General features: G+C 45.3%; 1 protein-coding gene across 3 annotated transcripts in view; it reads right to left on the bottom strand.

Moving 5' to 3' along the window:
• Positions 1-4,212: 4,212 nt before the first annotated feature.
• LOC138761535 (zinc finger protein 229-like) overlaps positions 4,213-18,523 on the bottom strand; it is a 44,610-nt gene continuing 30,299 nt past the window's right edge. The window contains exons 1-2 of one of the 3 annotated variants that reach the window (XM_069933831.1): positions 11,273-11,661; positions 4,213-8,766 (exon numbers count right to left, since the gene is read on the bottom strand). In XM_069933831.1, the coding sequence (XP_069789932.1) occupies positions 6,963-8,228 (1,266 nt within the window). In that variant the 5' untranslated portion in view covers positions 8,229-8,766; positions 11,273-11,661 and the 3' untranslated portion in view covers positions 4,213-6,962. Of the gene's footprint in view, positions 8,767-10,372; positions 11,003-11,272; positions 11,662-18,523 lie in introns of those variants that run through there. The other 2 variants (XM_069933832.1, XM_069933833.1) reach the window with 2 other exon arrangements.

The raw sequence follows: 18,523 nt of genomic DNA, 5'->3' as shown, positions 1-18,523 counted from the left end.
TAAGATTCCTCCTGGAAGGGAAACCACTTTTAAGGATGTTGTACAATTTCTGGAATGGCATGTGCATGTTAACCTTGTACTAGTATTTGGTAATATTAAGGATACTTCAATAGTTCCTAAAGATGTAAAGAAGTCTAAATCATCGTGTCAACAGAAACCAAAGGGAGGTGGGACCTATACCAAATGGACAGGTTGCATCTGAATATCAGAGGGACCAGGATCCTGGCGGGGGCTACTAAGGAGGCTTTAAACTAGAATGGTTGGGGGAAGGGGTCCATATAAAGGAGAACAGCAAAGAGACATTTTGTCCACAGAGAAGGCTTGTAGACAAAGTCCGGGGGTGGAAAGACAGGTGATCGAGAAGGAAAATGATTCGTGCCATGATGGAGGGGGATGATGTTGACATTATTAACCTTAATAATAAAGTTGTCCGTAAAGATCGGGATAAGCAGAAAGTAAGTTGTGGGAAATCTCTGAAATGCATTTACTTTAATGCTAGGAGTATCGTAAAGAAGGTGAACACTTGGCAGTATGACGTGGTTGTAGGAGGGATTTGACTGGCAGCTGTTCTGCGATTTTGCTGCTTTAGGTGTGATAGAATTGGAGGGGTTAGAGGGTGTGATGTGGCATTGCTTGTCAGGGAAAATATTACAGCGATGCTGAAGTAAGATAGATTGGAGGGCTCATCAAGGGAGGTGATATGGGTGGAATTTAAAAATGGAAAAGGAGAAGTTACAATTATAGGGGTGTATTATAGACCACCTAGTGGGGAGTGAGAACTAGAGGAGCAATGTGCAAGGAAATAGCTGAGATTTGTACAATTGATTTTGTTGACTACATTATGTGAATATCAAAGAATATCTGCTGGTTATTTTGTCTTGAAATTTTCCAACATTCCTTTCACAAAAAGGCGTTGGTGTTTTAATTCTACTTTACTTTCAGGTGATTTTTTTTTAACTTTATGGAAAAACAAATACAATCTTTTTTACTACCATTTCTTCCCCAACTATTTTGAATTTAATTGTATGAAAGCATATTTGAGAGGGCAAATTATTTCTGATGCAGCTAATATAAAGAAGATGACAATGACTAATAAGGAAAGATTAGAATTAATCAGATTAAGCAAATTGATTTATAATATGCTCAAGAATTCTGATTTATATAAAAGACTAAAATTTATCTTTCTACTTAACCTATTGAACAGCAATTTCTGAGGAGTCTGTCAGTTTTACATTCATGTGAAAAATCTGGAAAGATTTTGGCTACCCAACTGAAAGCTATGGCTGCTACATTCTCTCCTTGGTGGTAACTTACCAAATATTCAGTTTTTTAGATAATTACAAATTAGACATTTTGTCCAATCTCAGATCCCTGACTTTCCGCGAATCCCTGACGCAAACACTTTTTGATTTGCAGCCTTCCCATAAAGGTTCGATGTCTCGTATTTATAATAACTTGCTGGATTTAAGAAATGCCTCACTAGTAAATATCAAGAATGATTGGGAACAGGTTTCAAATTTATCATTTTTGGATGAGGTTTGGGATTCTATCTGTAAAGTTTACAAGATGTTAGTAAAGCCAAATTTGGAGTATTGTGTGCAGTTTTAGTTTTGGTCACCCAACTACAGGAAAGATAGAGTACAGAGAAGATTTACTCGAATGCTGCCCAGACTTCAGGAACTGAGTTACAGGGAAACATTAAAACAGTTTAGAAGCACAGAAGAATGAGGGGAGATTTGATAGAGGTATTTCAAATTATAAGGGGACAGACAGAATAAAAGTAGATAGGCTGGCTTTTTCCACTGAGGGTAGATGAGATACAAATCAGAGAACATAGGTGACGGGTGAAAGGTTTAGGGGGAACATGAAGAGGAACTTCTTCACACAGAGTGGTGGGAGTGTGGAATGAGCTGCCAGCTGAAGTGGTGATGTGGGCTCAATTTTAACATTTAAGAAGAATTTGGACTGGCCCATGGATGGGAGAGGAATGGAGGGTTGGGTGCAGGTCAGTGGGTTTAGGGAAAAAATGGTTCAGCACAGACTATAAGGGCTGAAGGGGCCTGTTTCTGTGCAGCAATGTTCAATGGTCACACCACAGACTCCCTTTAGGGAATCCTGCACAAGAAATCCCAAGTCCCTCTACACCTCTGATTTCTAAAGGTCGACACCTTTATTCCTTCCACCAAAGTGTATGGTCCTACACTGCACTGCATTTGCTTGCCCAATCTCCAACTTGTCTAAATCCTTCTCAAGTCAAGTCACCTTTTTTTAAAAAAAAATCATTCATACCATAACTGCTAATAGATGAGATAGTGTTTCTTCAGGATCATGGAGTAAATTTACAAAAATAAAAGTTAAACATTGAAACACAATACAATAAAAATCCATAACATTTTTAAGGAATTGGGAAATCTGACAGCTTGGAAAAAGAAGTTGGCTTGGTAAAAATAATCTTGCACCATCTGGATGTATGGGCCCAAATACTATGGTGCCTCCTTACAAGAGGGGTGTGAAAAGTCCTTCACAATGTTATTTGCCTTCCATATGCATCACGTGCTGCAGATATTTATATGGTAGGAAGAGAAGCCCAATAATCTTCTCCGCTGACCTCACTATACCCTGCAGGGTCTTATGGGCTGAGATGGCAGTTTCCCAACCAGGCAGTGATGCAGTTGCATCAATATATCCTTTAGAATGTAGTGAGGACAGAGGGTGGGAGATGAACTTTCCTCAGCCTTCGCAGGAAGTAGAGGTGCCGCTGGGATTTCTTGGCTATTGTATTGGGAAGGGTTGTGGCTATCATGACAGAACTTCCCCCAACCTAATCAGAGGACAAACCAGCTGTCAATCAAGGTTTGGTTCCCCCCCCCCCCACCCACCCACCCATTAGTGCACACCTTGCTGTTGGACCCATGTAAATGACCTTGACTGCACTCTCCAGCCTGTCTGTACTTAGCCTTGGGTCATTGGCTGTTGTAATTGGATTAATTCTCCTGACACCGAGCCATTGGTACCCTGTAAACTATCTGGGCTGGACACTCTAGCACTATAAAGGGCTATACTTTCCTTTGTTCTCTCTCAACTCCTCATGACCCATGAATATCATCTTCTGTATTGGGTTGGGGTGAGTCCCAAGACCAGTTAGTTAGAGCCATGTCCATACAGGTCAAGGGGTGGGGGCATATAGCATTACCTTGATCTGATTGTTTACTTTATGTGTGTTTGTGCCATTCCTAAGTTTTGTAATTTTTACCTTGTTACCCGTAGTCCACATTCATCCCCTTTCCAACTGTGTGTTTGTTAATTTAGCCTTTAGATTCCATTGCTTCCTCTGCATCTCGAAAATAAACGTGTTTGTACCTCAATCTCAATCTGGTTCTTATCCTGTGGAACCCACATGAACCCCCTCACTTAAAACAGCTGGTGTTGAAGGATCAGGTGAGATTCTCTGCCAAGTGCATACCAAGAAACTTGGTACTCTTGATGATCTCAATGGTAGAACTGTCAATAGTCAGTGGAGAGTGACTTCCTCAACACTACCCGCCCTCCTCCCATCCATGTATTGTCCACAAAGAAAACCGCTTCAGGGTAGGCATTCCTTGAAGAGACTTCTCAGAGGAGCAGCTGTATGGAGTTAAACAAGAAAGTCCGCAGATGCTGGTTGAGAGCAGAGGGCCACAGAGGGACTCTCACAGAACTCCCTTCAAAGGGAGACTTGTGTGTTAGTTCTCAATCGCCAGTTTTCCCCTCTTATCCACTGACGTGAACAACAATGGCAAAGAACAGATCACAGAATTTGTTCAGATCGGCCAATACGGAAGAGTGTGGAGGGACTATGTTGTGAAGAGAGTATTGCATTTAGTTCTGGTTGCCTCATTACAGGAGGGAGTGGGGGAAGAGACTGGGGCAGCTCAGTTAGCATAGAGCAAGGCTTCCCAAACTTTTTAGCTCACAGAATCCTTTTGGGGACCACTTGGAGATTGCAGAACCCCAATCATCAATTACAGTTTAAACAACACAAGCATAGAAAGTATATGAACTCACCAGTAGTGGATTAACTCCCACCTGAGCCCAAGGGTGAGCTTGCCCAGCGAGGTCCTGGCCACCCGGTGCCACTCACGACTGGCCTCTCATTTAACTTCACTGGCCACTGGTCAGATCCACACATCTCTCCCATTGTTCACTTTGTACTGACAATAACCACACCAGGAGTGCGAGTATAAGACAGCTTTAATAAACTAATATGTACACTTGTCTCTTTGCAAGACGAACCTGGAAGGCTAGACTGTAGTTCTGGACTGCTTTATATAAAAGGTCACTGGGATGAACCCTGGTGACCTAGTGGTGTAATTACATATCACCACACACTTGCTACCACAGACAGCAGGCTGGACACCAGTATTTCAGAGTCCTTCTCACACATGCCGCAAATCTTCATGTCACCGTTGCAAGCTCCCAGAAGCAATCGCGCATATCATCTCAGCAATGATGTGGCGCTGACTCTGGCCCACAGTCACTGGCTTCACCCATGCAAAGTCAGGGTGTTGGAAAACACAGTGCATGCACCTTAAGACACAGTGCCCCAGGTTTTCAGAGTCTGGTTTAGCTCCCCCTCCCCTTCTGGCACCATCTTGAAACAACAGAGGTAAAAAGTAATTTAAATAACAGGTAGATCATTATTACTCCCTGTCATTTCTTCCACGGAACCCAATGCTGTTACAGAGCCAGTGATCAGGATTGGGATTCGAATCCTGTGCTGTCTGTAAGGAGTTTGTACTTTCTCCCCATGTCTGCATGGGTTTTCCCAGGGCCTCTAATTTCTTCCCACCATTCAAAACATAGAGGGTTCTAAATCAGTTGGGTGTTATTGGCCCGAAAGGGGCAGTTACTGTGTTGGATGTCTAAAAAATTTCTAACCTGCAAACCCTGTACAGTGAGGGGGAGGGGGGGAATAAAGCAGTGAACGGGGGAATAAAGCAGCAAAGGGGTGGAAATAAAGCAGCGAAGAGGGGCAAAAAAACAGCGAGGGGGGAATAAAGCAGTGAAAAGGGGGAATAAAGCTGTAAAGGGGATATAAAGAAGGGAAATGGTAGGGAGGGAAACAGGAGGGGGGTAAAACTGGCCCAAAATTGGGCAAATAGTCAAGCGGAGTTCATGTTGGGGCTTTTAAAGGGGAAGCTGCGCTCAGTTAGGGGTGGACGGGGGTCCGGGCCCAGCGAAGATTATGGTGTGGGTGCAGGTTGACAATTTGAATAGTTTGGCATGGACTCGACGGGCCGAATTGTTAAAATACATAGGACAGGGGATGGGTCCGAATCGTTAAAGGGGAAGGGGTTGGGTCCGAATCATTAAAGGGCGTGGGGTGGGGGTGGGACTCTCCTCCTCATTGAAGGACAGAATCAAGAACCAGGGAGCCTGGTCTCAGGGTGGCCACTTTGCACTGAGATCAAGAGGAGCCTCGAGGCTGGTGATGGTGAACCACCATCTAGTGCACTTTGAAGGTGGTGAAAATAGGGGAGGGGGAACCATCCAGGTCCTTGTCACAAGCCAAGATGGGACCGAGACGATCCCACATCTCCCTGCAACGAGACTTCCAGTCCCAGAATCTCCTCTGCACCCCTTCAACTTATTACGTCCTTCCTAGAGCTGGGCAACCGGAACTGTGCATAACATCCTCAGTGCGGTCATGCCAGCGGCTATATCAAAGGTTCCCAATCTTTGTACTCGACATCCTACCCAATGAAGGCCCAAACACCTGCTTCACCTCTCTGTCCAGCAGAGTGACCACTGTCAAGGAACTATGCCCCTGTCTCCCAGGTCTCTGTTCTTCACTCTACATGGCTGTGCCATTCACCACATCAGTCAGCCCCTGGGTTAATTACCAAAGAGCAACACCTCAGACTGAGAACATCACAGCTCCCTACAGGCCCATGATGTTGTACAGGCCCTGATGGAAACCTACTGAACAAACTAAATCTTCTCTACCCACACCCATAACCCTCGATTATCCTTGCATACACATCTGTCTAAAAGCCTTTTAAATGTCCCTGTTGTACTATCCCTGGCAATGCATTCCAGACCCCATCACTGTGTTTACCCCTGACGTCTCCCTGAACATTCCTCTCCTCACCTTGGACAGATGTCCTCGGATGTTGCTCGCCTCACCCATGAAAAAGATGATGGTTATCCACCTTAGCTAGCCTCCTGTAATCTTGTCCAAACAAAGATTTGGCTCTGGCAACCTTGCCTCTAAAGACGTGTTCCCCAATCCAGGCAACATCCTGGAAAATCCACTCTGCACCCTCTCCACAGCTCTCTTGTAATGAGATGACAAGAAGTGAACACAACATTCCAAATATGGTCTAATCAGAGTTTTATAGAGCTGCAACATAACCTCGTGGTTATTGAACACAATCCTCTGACTAATGAACACCAGCAGACCATAAACCTTCTTCACTGTGCAGCAACCTTGAGAGATGCATGGATTTGGACCCCAAGGTCCCTCTGTTCTTCCACACCATTAGGAATTCTGCCATTAACCATGTTCTCTGCCTTCAGGTTTCAATTTTTAAAATACATTTCTTTTAATTTTAACAGGCCCTTTCGGCACATGAGCCCATGCAGCCCAAATGCACCCCATTAACCTCTAATCCATGTACGTTATTAGACTGTGGGAGGAAACCCAAATTTGTCAAACAAACAGTAGCAGATTCTAACCTACATCACAAAATTTAATTTTTTTAAAAACTGGAACACATTTATATGCCTAACATACGACAGATTTATATATTGTCCTGTGTGAACCCCTGGTGGGTCATCATGTTGAATGACTAAGTGAATCTTTTCCACACACTGCACACCTTTCCCCAGTGTGAACACGCCAGTGGGTCAGGTAGTCCGATGATCAATTGAACCCCTTGCTGCACTCCAATGCAAGTGCAGGGTCTCTCGCTGGTGGGTCTTCAGGTGGGATGACTGGGTGAACCCCCAGCCGCATTTGGGGGACAGGTGAAGGGTCGCTTGCCAGTGTGTTGACGACGGTGGGTTATCAAGTGGTACGACTGGGTGAAGCCCCAACCACACTCGGGGCAGGTGAAGGGCCTCTCCCCGGTGTGGAGACGCTGGTGGGTTTTCAGGCTAGAGGACTGGGTGAAGCCCTTGCCGCACTCAGGGCAGATGAAGGGCCTCTCGCCGGTGTGGACCCTCTGATGGGTCTTCAGTCTAGAGGACTTAGTGAAGCCCTTGCCACACTCAGGGCAGGTGAAGGGCCTCTTGCCAGTGTGGACCTGCTGGTGGGTCAGCAAGTCTGAGGATCGAATGAACCCCTTGCTACACTCAGGGCAGGTGTAGGGCTTCACACCAGAGTGGAGACGCTGGTGGGTCTTCAGGCTCGAGGACTGAGTGAAGCCCTTGCCGCATTCAGGGCAGGTGAAGGGCCTTTCACCAGTGTGGACCTGCAGGTGGGTCAGCAAGTCTGATGATCGATTAAACCCCTTGCCGCACTCAGTGCAGGTGTAGGGCCTCTCCCCGGTGTGGAGACGCCGGTGGGTCTTCAGGTTAGAGGACTGAGTGAAGCCCTTCCCACACTCGGGGCAGGTGAAGGGCCTTTCGCCAGTGTGGACCTGTCGGTGGGTCAGCAAGTATGATGATCGATTGAACCCCTTGCCACACTCAGTGCAGGTGTAGGGCCTCTCCCCGGTGTGGAGACGCTGGTGGATCTTCAGGCTACAGGAGTGAGTGAAGCCCTTGCCACACTCAGGGCAGGTGAAGGGCCTTTCGCCAGTGTGGATCCGCTGGTGGGTCAGCAGGTCTGATGATCGACTAAACCCCTTGCCACATTCAGGGCAGGTGAGGAGCTTCTCACCAGTGTGTTCATGCAGGTGGTTCAGCAAGTCTGATGATTGAATGAACCCCTTGCCACAATCAGGGCAAGTGAAGGGCTTCTCGCCGGTGTGGAGTCGCCGGTGGATCTTCAGTTTAGAAGACTGAGTAAAGTCTTTGCCGCACTCGGGGCAGGTAAAGGGCCTCTCGCCGGTGTGGAGACGCTGGTGGGTCTTCAGGTTAGAGGACTGAGCGAACCCCTTCCCACACTCGGAGCAGGTGAAGGGTTTCTCGCCGGTGTGGACCCGATAGTGCCTCAGCAGGTGGGGGGACTTTGTGAAGCCCTTCCCACACTCTAAGCATGTGAACGGCCGGTCCCCAGAATGGGCCCGTTGGCGGGCACTCATTTCGGAAGGCAGTGTGAACCCCTTCACTCACAGCAGCTGAGTGACCAGGCTTCAGTTAGGATGTGCTCTTGATGCACCAAATCATCGGTGGAAAGAAAATAGTGTTCGCTCCAGGTTCACCCAATTACTTCCAGGTCGAGACCAACTAATCTTGAAGCACAAATCAGTCTGGGACAGATAATTGGTTTTCAAGCTTCAAAACGATCGTTAACTTTTAACCTGGAAATATTTGCTCACTCCTTCAGTAGTGTGGAAAATAATTTATTTGGTTTCACTCCTGTTTAGTTCATCAAAGCCTCTCAGAGGATGTGCTTGTGTTTCCCTCCATGACTCTCTTCTCAAATGGCTAAAATTCCTTGCAGTCACAGGTCTTTAACACTTGGGGGGGGAGGGGGGGGCAGGTGAACCTCACAGCCCGGCCAGTCACACTGTGGCTTCTCATCGCTTCTCAGAAATAAAACATGCAAGCATCTCCTCTTCACTGACGTGATAGGGTCTAACGTTGGTCCCCATCCACAACTCCTCTGCTTTTATTACCCTGCAAAACAAATGTACCCACGTCATTACAAAGGGAGAGGCGGCAAGGTAGAACAGGCCACTTTGGTCTCTGTGGTCAACTAACGTCAACCACCTCACACAGAAAGTTGGGACTTTATAGGAATTAATTGAGCCAAGTTCATTGAATCAGAAAGGTTATGAGAGTTTTGTAAAGGGTCCCAAGCTGAAACATTGGCCTTAGATGAGACATGACCCACTAACTCCCTGCAGCTTCCCATCGTTCACTCAAACTTCCAGCATCTGCAGTTATTGTGTTGTTCCAGAGAGGGTTTTATTTACTGGGAATTACATTTAATTCTTTATTTTTAATTTCAGTCCCAAGGGAAGTGGTTTCCTCTACAATGTGGATGTCGGCGAGGCCTTCATCCATCCGCATGTGCTCAATTTGCTCGGCTGACTGACAGGGAAAGTGTGACTGGCGAGTGGAACCAATGGAGTTGAACGAGGAAGTCTGTAGTGGCTGGGGCTGAGGGCTCCACACAAACCTGCTGGAGAAATCAGCTCACGCAGCATCCATGGGAAATAAAAAGGAACCTACTCCTTGAAAGGCTCAGGCCCAAAACAACAGTAATAACCTTTTCCTCCAATGGACACTGCAAGACCGGCTGAGTTCCTCCACCATTTCTGTGTGTTTTTATGACCAACATTTCCAGCCTGGGCCCTTGCTTAGGTATAAGCGAAAATAGACAGGGATCAGAATGAAAAGGTGGGGGAAGGTGAAGATCCGAGGCCACCCGTAAATTGGAGGAACACCACCTTGTATTCTGACTGGGCCCTCTCCAATCAGACAGCATTCCAACTCCCTATCAGAGATACTCTTTTACCCCCATCACCTCAGCGGTTTTTCTCTTTTCCCTTCCCATCTATGTCCACTTGTGACCTCCTCCACAATTTCCAGTACTGACTACATGAGACCACCATGAGACACCCACTTCTACAGGGACCGCTCCCTCCGTAACTCCCTTATCAACTCCTCCCTCCCCATCAATCTGAAGTAATAATGTATAAAACCCTTAGAATATTGAAATCTTTAGAATCTTGTCTAGGGAAGAGGTGAAAGTTTAAAAGCAGTCCTGTGTTTTAATTCCTCTCACTGACTGGAACAACCTTCAGGTGCCCAGAAGGGAGTCAATCCAGAGTGCAGGAATGCAAGAATGATGTTTTCGCTGAGTCTGAATATTATAAACTGTCTCTTTGCAACATTTCACTCGTGAATCTGCATCCGGTGCTCCCGTTGTGATCTCCTCCACATCAGAGATTGGATGCAGACCGGGAGATCTCTTTGTGAAGCACCTAGGCTCAATCCGCCTCAGTAGTGTGGATCTTCCAGTGGCCATCCATTTCAGTTCGCCATCCCATTCCCTTGCGGACACATTTGTCGTTGGGCTCATGACCATACACAAATTGGAGGAACACCTCATCTTCCAACTGGGCATCCGCCAACCAGATAGCATTAGTAACAACTTTGCCAGTTTCTGTTAAACCCCCTCCCCACTTCTTCCCCATCACCCTTCCCCCAGCTCTGTCTCTCGCTCTCCCCTTTTCCCGGTCTCCTTTCACAGAGCCCAAACTGATTCTCACCTCACCTCTTATCATATCCCATTAAGAACTTTTGTTGATGGACTCCTCCCCCAGCCACTCTTCAGCCTTTATTCTGACACCTTCCTTTACTTTGCTTATTCCTTGAAGATGACAAGAGACATTGATCGTGTGGATAATCAGGCTTTTTTCCAGGGCTAAACTAAAATGGTTGCCAAGGGGGACACGGGTTTAAGGTGCTGGGGAGAAGGTGGAGGAGATGTCAGTTGTGGGAAGGGCTGCCGGAAACGGTGCTGGAGGTGGATACAATAGGGCCTTTTGAAGAGATACACGGAGCTGAGAAAAATAGAGGGCTCTGGGTAAGCCTGGTAACTTCGAGGGAGGGAAATGTTTGGTCCAACTTTGTTGGGGTCTGTGCTGTACTGCAGGTTTTCTCTGTTCTTTCCACGTGTGTGAGGGCACAGGGCCGAACGGTCGGTGATATAGCGGTGCCTCCTGTGGAAATGGTGAGACCAGCCGAGGTCCAGCATCTGTGTGTCTTCCATGTGTGACTTGAGTCCCCGCCCCAATTTGTAATTCAGTGTCTGCCAACTAAAGTCCGCCTCTTTACCCAGAATGCCCGCCTTCCTGAAACCACTCTATCGGCCGCAGAGAACTCGACGGGCCGCCCCCCTCCCTCCAGGGGCCCCGCGGGGCTTCCCTTGAGAGCCAGCCCGCCCCCTTCCCCCTGGGCCCCACCGGTCCGCCCTCCCTCCCCTGGGATCCCGCCCGGCCGCCGTTGCCCACCCCTTCCTCCCCCTCCCTCTCCCCCTCCCCCCCTCCCTCTCCCCCCCTCTCCCTCCCCCTCCCTCTCCCCCTCCCCCCCTCTCCCTCCCCCCCTCTCCCTCCCCCCTTCCCCCCCCCTTCCACCGGGCCCCACCGGGCCGCCCGAGCGATCCCTTCCTTACCAGGTCGGTCCGGGCTTCCCACCTCCTGCGCAGCGGCCGGTCCCACTGAAAAACGGGTTCTAAAGCAGCCGGCATCAATCGACGGCCGCGGCCTCCACTCACCACGTCAGCGCCGGCCCGCAGCCCCACCCCACTTTATGACGTCACTGTCAACGGATCCTGTTCCCACCAGACCGAGGGACGCTTCTGCGTTGTAGGCCCGCCCTGTGCTCGCGTTTGACGTATTCGCTCCGCGGCTCGGAGAGGGCGCTTTCTTAGCGAAAAAGGATTCTGGGAAGGTTCAGCTGCCATTGCGTTCTGTGGCGGCGAGGGGAAATGGGCGCGTTAAAGGCAGCGCCTGAACTTATCTTCACCGCTGGACGGGACCAGTGATCGGATGCAAGGCTACAACGCTGAGGGTCATACAGCACAGAGCAGGCCTTTCGGCCTCACACGTGACCTTCTGACCCCCCCCCCCCCCCCTGGGTCCCGTCTCACGCAACTTCCCCCATCATTCTCACTCTGGGGAAAAGACTGTAAACCTCTGGTGGGTCATCATGTTGGATGACCCAGTGAATCCCTTCCCACATGCTGCACACCTCTCCCTAGTGTGAATTTGCCAGTGGGTCAGTGTTACAAGATCAAACTAGCAACCACAAAGAAGGCCTATCACACAGGGGTAAAGATGAATAAATATTTTATTTTAAAAAATTCACCTTCAAACTTTCATTGAACCCCACCCATTTATAACAATGCCTACTGGTTACTATGCAAATTTCTATAAAAGTGTAAAACTAATAAATTCCCCAGCCTAAATATAATGTGAGAGATGGGAAAACTGATCTAAAATTATGAACATGAAGGAAACTAAAATTCATACATCAGTTAATGGCTGTAACCAGTACAAACAGGATGAGCTTGGGGATTAGGATGCAGGAAAGCAGAGTCAGCACGATTAACATAAAAATCTTCTACTCTTTGTGACAAGAGCCACCATAAGACTAAGATAAGGAGTGGTAAGGAACAATAGAATGTAGGAAGTTGAGGTAGTCTGGATCAGATAAGGGTCTCCTAGCCCTGGACAGAAGTACCAAGTCCTACATATCTAATTAGCTAACCTTACACAGATTTATACATTTTAAATTAGCCAATCCAAGACAGGATGAGCCAACTCTGCATATCAAGAGACTGTAGCCCCGAGAATCAGGAAGGTGTGAATAAGGACAATAACATGAAGGGACACCAACAGGATACCCCCTGGTCCTCCAAGTATACTGAAACTGCACGTAGGCAGGAAGGATTGCCTAATGCCAAACCTCTCCAGCAGGAGGCAGAAGAATGTAAGGGGGGGGGGTTATTCCTATACTGAAATCAACTGTATAAAAGTTGGGTGAGCCCCAGTGTATGTGTGTATTCCCAGGGTAAGGGGAAGCACCCAACTTTGCATTGTTGTAAAATAAATGTTCTTTGTTCTCAATTTTTGTCTCGAGCAATTTCTTTAAAGGTACTTCTATTTCTAACAATAACATATGTAATTAAAGTCTAAGTTATATTTCCAACCAGCCCACAGAAAAACTTAAGACACAAAGCAAACACAAATCACACAAGACTCACAAAACTTTGATCTCAACCAAAACAAAGATTATAAACAAAATTCAGTTTGTTTGGTATAAACTGAAGCCAAAGAACTTTGAGAGAGAGCACAAAATTTTAAGTTGTCTTCTTGTGTTGCTTGCAGAGAGGAACAACTGGCTTGGTCTGGATCATTCTGGCTGCCTTCGGAATGTTCATCCCTTTGAAAATGCCCAACATTCTAAACTGCCCCCCAAACAATGATTCATGCATGGGCCTCCTTCCACTTCACAGCCACACCCAGTGGTGGTTTATCATCCAAGTCCAGAAATTTCTTGATCATCTCCACATGCCCAGTTCATCTCCCACTCTCTCAGCAGTCCACCTTCACCTTGACTCTTAAAGGCAAACTGTCACTTTTTAAACACTCCATTTTTTTTTACAGTATGTGATTAGATTCGTATCTACCCAGATTAACATCTTGACAAACAATCTGCTATCTGTCCCCTTTATGTGTGTAATAATTAAGTCATATTCTTGCAACATTAAGCTCTATTTCAATAACCGTCTGTGCTTATTTTTTATTTTAGAAAGGAAAACTAATGGATTATGATCAGTATATATTATTAATGGTTTTTGAGCAGTACAAATATACACATCAAAATGTTGCAACACTAAAACAAGCACTAATAACTCCTTCTCAATGGTTGAATAATTTTGTTGATGGTTGTTAAACCTTTTTTGAGAAATACGAATTAGGATGTTCTACTCCATCTCCATCCTTCTTCTGTAACAGTACAGCACCAACCGCTTCGTCACTAGCGTCCACGGCTAAAGTTTTGTTAATGGGAGTGCAATTTCTCCAAAGTTTTTACAAAATCTACAATAGTAGCCAATCATACCTAGAAATCTCTGAAGAGCTTTCTTATTATCAGTTAGGTCACACAGTGATAGCCAATACATTTGCTCCAACTGGTGCCACCTGTCCCTGTCCTCCCACATAAGCCAGATAAATTATAGTGGCATGTCCAAACTCACTCTTGTGCAAATTCAATGCGAGGTGTGCTTCCACCAGTCTCTGAAATAACTGCTCTAATTCAAGCATATGTTCTTCCCATGTATCCGTACTAATTAATAAATCATCGATATAGGCTCCTGTGTGCTCTAACCCCTGAATTACTGGATTAATCATTCTCTGAAATGTGCCAGGTGCATTTTTCATCCCGAAAGGCAGAACATTATACTCATACAATCCCGAAGGTGCAACAAATGCAGAAATCTCCCTGCCTCTCTCTGTCAAAGGAACACACCAGTATCCTTTTAAGAGATCAATCTTTGTAAGAAACTTAGCCTTCCCCATTTTATCTATACAATCATCTATTCTGGGAATAGGAAATGCATCAGTCTTTGTCACCATGTTTACCTTTCGATAATGTGTATAAAACCTAATTGAGCCATCTGGCTTAGGCACCAGAACACAGGGTGGACTCCAATTTGAACTTGATTTTCGGATGATGTCATTTTTGAACATATAATCCATCTCTTGATCCAACAATCTGCTCTTTTCCAAATTAACTCGGTAAGGATGCTGCTTAATAGGCATTAATCACCAACCTCCACATCATGACAAGTTGGAACATCTGGGAATATATCCTTAAATTTCATAAGTAATGTCTTCATTTCTTCCCTTTCTGATTTCGTCAAATGCATTAACTTGGTTTCTAAGTTTTGCAAAACTATAGAATTTTCCAGCCTGGGGCTTATCACTTTCTGTGCTCCATGATCTTCCATGAAACATATCTCCTCCTTACTTTCCTCTATAACTAGCACCTTGTTTGGAATCCTCCTCTCCTCCTCAGTTATTTTCTCAAAGTAAGGTTTAAGCATGTTCACGTGACAGACCTTGTCTCTCTTCGACGATCAGGTGTCTCAATGACATAGGTGACCTGGTTAATTTTTGATTTCACCTTGTATGGTCCTGAAAACTGAGCTCTCAAACGGTTTGACTGCATTGGTAACAAAAACAATACTTTGTCGCCAGGTTTAATGTCCCTATTTTTTGCTTTTTGATCATACCAAATTTTCATTTTCACTGAGCAGTTTTTACATTTTTCCTTGCCATCTCACAAGCCTGATGTACTGTTTTTAAATTTGAAAACATAATCCAACAGATTTGATTGTATATCATTATGTATCCACTATTCCTTCAACAATAGTAATGGACCCCTGACTTCATGACCAAACACCAGCTCAAATGGACTAAAGCCAAGAGACTCCTGTGTTGCCTCTCTAACAGCAAACAATAACAAATGGATTCCTTCATCCCAATCCTTATTATTTTCCTAATTTAAAAAAATTTACAAAGTATTACTAAAAGTGAAATACCAAATACAGATATAAAAAACATAGAAAATAGAAAAAATAATACTGATAATGAATAATCAAAATACTAATAATGAGTAATGAAGATAAAAATGAAAAAAAAGAAATTAAAAATAACCCCCCACCACCTTCCTCTACTCCTTAACTCGGAGCCTTAAATGCTCACATTTAGTATTAGTTAATCAATCAACTCTTTAAATCCGACTTAAGATCAATACTCATACAATTCAAATATAAACTCCACATTTTAATAAAAAAGGAATAATTACTTTGCCAATTATGTTATTTTTTCCCAAATATAAACACAATTGTAATTCATTATACCATCTCTGTATATTCAATTCCACATCATTTTTCCAAGTTATCGCTATACATTTACTTGCAACCGCTAACCCCAACCATAAAAATGCCAACTGTGGCTTATCAAGCAATTTCAAAATGACACTATCTATATAGCCCAACAAACACATCTGTTTTGGGTGAACTTGTACCTCTCATTTTGTTCATTTTAGATTGGTCACAGTGTTTGAGCTACCGAAAGAAAATAGACACACACACCGAGAGCAGTTCAGTTTATACAAGTCTTTATTACTAAATCTAAATTCACACTACAACATGCAAGCCTTTCCCAATTATACTTATCAATGCCTGGACTGGTCCCAACTGCCAAAGCGAGGCAATGACTGCACACTTGTAGTAGGCTGTCTGGGTGCCAGTAGCAGCTTCTCCAGCTCCGTTGGTTTGGAATCTTGAAGTTCTTGAGAGATGTTGCCACCTCTTGGAGAGTCTCAAATTTCAGCAGTGGGACCATGACCCAAAAGTTGTTTTCTTCAGATCTTATCTCTTTGAACAAAATGATTTAATTATCTTCAAGGTCTCCTGACAGTCTGCGACCAACAAAAGACAACTGCATCTCTGGACCTTCATGGTGGAAGTTGGATAATGTCTACTGATTCATATGCATCCCTGGGCCCCATAATGTAAATTTAGATAATGTCTTCCTATTGAACTGCATCCTGGGCCCCATGGTGGAATTTAGATTGTGTCTTCTGATGCAACTGCATCCCTTCTTGCTTAAGCTGGTCTAAATCCTCCATTACATTCCACCCCTTGGTCGCAGCATGTCACTTACGAGACCTAACAAGTATTTGAGTACAGAAGGAGCAAAAAAAAAAGAAACTAAAATAAGCACAAAAATAAGCAATAATGCAAGCAACCAATGGAGAATATTGTAGTCCAATCCCTCAAATGTACCATTTAACCATGAAAAAGGATTCCAATCAAGGCTCAAACTATCCTCGTGGGCCACAATACCAGACACTGAAGCTCACAAACAGATTTTGAAACATGCTTAACAATATCAGATATATTAGTGGATACATCGGGCCGTGTCCCCCACGGGCAACTCCTTCGGAACATCCTTGACATTACAAATCCAATTGCTGGCATCAAAGCAGCGGTTAAGCCAGATCAGCAGGAGTGCAAGACGGAGGACCTGGAACAAAGAAGCCTGACATATGTCACTCATGATGCCGTAAGCGTGCAGTATTTAAACAAACTAAACCATCCTGTCCCTCAACAGCTACCCACCGAGTGTTACCCTGCGCAGGTGTCACTATTTCCCCTTTTGCAGGAGGGCTGTTGGTGCCACCCATACCTTTTGTCCGACATTCTCTAGATTATTCTGAACCATCGGGATTATTCTGAACCATCAAAGGAGATCTATTTTGCTGGGCATTTCTAATAGCTATACGTAAAATTGTCTCTCTGTCACAATAGTTTAAACAACGGATCAGAACAGGTCTTGGATTCTGTCCTGAAAAAGATTTTCTTCTTAAAACTCTATGAGCACATTCCAGTATTAAACCTTCAGGGAATTTATCCTGTCCTAACACTCGTGGAATCCATTCAGTAAAAAATTTTCTTGGATCTGGTCCTTCTATGCCTTCTGGCAAACCAACCGTTGTAATTGAAGATGCATTTTGCAACGCCACCACTGTAGCAGTCAAATGACAGCTCTTTAACTCTCCAGCTGGTGGCGCCCCAGCTGATTCAACTGTCAAAGTCTCAGTAACAGCACTCACTGTGGACGTTGTGTGAAATACTGGCACCCGACCAGCTCTTTGTTCTGAAAGCTGCTGAGTGCGACCTTCAGAGAACCTTACCGGTTCAAAACGGAGTTTCAATGCCGAATTCTGTACGTCTTGTTCTGGATCCATTCTACGCTGAGTCCTGGCTTCTTGTAAACAAGTAGGCTCAGATAATTTCGGAAAATGTAGTTTTTTAACAGTCTGTTGATGTTTTCTTTAACTTTTTTTTGCATATAAACTATAAGGTATTAATTCAGCACCTCTTATTATTTATAAACTTTTAAAAGAACTTTAACGGGCACTTAAAGACAAAACAATAAATCAGAGTCAGGAGAGGTCTGGAAGGCACATCTGTTCCCTACGCCATCTTGCCACGCCCCCCAGGCCCACATAGCTGATCTCTCCACCCCCAAATGTTCACTCTGTTCATGTGCCCATCGAGCCAGGGGGACAGTATCAGCGTGGCGGATAGTGGCAAGCTGATCTGCAACTGCATTATGTTGTGCCATGTTCGACGTCGCATTGGTATGGGCGTCAACATGATATACGGTTATCTCATGATGATGGGAAGCATCCCACCACAGCTGCCACAACTGTTTGCCCCATATTGGGAGGTCATGTTCTTTTGCCAATCAGGCATCCGTACCACTAGTCCATTAGCCACAGCCCAGGAATCAGTAAACAAGTGAAGAGGGTGATCATGGGGGTCTAGTGGTAAAGCAACCACCTTCAATTCAGCATACTGACTGGAGCCACCATCCCCCTCCTCCAATAAGTGAGTTCCTGACCTGGGATGGTAAGCCACCGCCTTCCACTTCTGCTTTCCTTGCACCCACCGGCTGCTACCATCAGTAAACCAGGTGTCCTCTTGTTCTGCTTTCTGTAACATCTCTTCCATGGCCCCTTGGATCATCACATCATCAATATAATAGTGAATCGAGAGAGAAGGCGATACTGGCACCAACTCCAAATCACGGGCAATTAAGCTGTGGCAAATAGTGGGAGAGTGTACATAGCCCTGAGGGAGATGGGTGAAGGTATACTGGCGCCTCTTCCAGGTAAAGGTGAACTGATCCTGTGAGACCTCGTCTATAAGAATAGTGAAAAAGGCATTAGTGAGATCAATGACAGCATACCATGTTCCTGAGTTCCCAGTAGCAATGTTTTCAATAAGGGTAACAAATGTCCGGAACTGCCGAAGCAAGTGGTGGGGCATGTTTGTTCAAAA

This window comes from Narcine bancroftii, chromosome 4 (genome assembly GCF_036971445.1).
Source record: "Narcine bancroftii isolate sNarBan1 chromosome 4, sNarBan1.hap1, whole genome shotgun sequence".
Lineage (NCBI taxonomy): Eukaryota > Metazoa > Chordata > Chondrichthyes > Torpediniformes > Narcinidae > Narcine > Narcine bancroftii.
The sequence above is the reverse complement of the archived record's forward strand: the minus strand, read 5'-3'. Positions and strand labels throughout refer to the sequence as shown.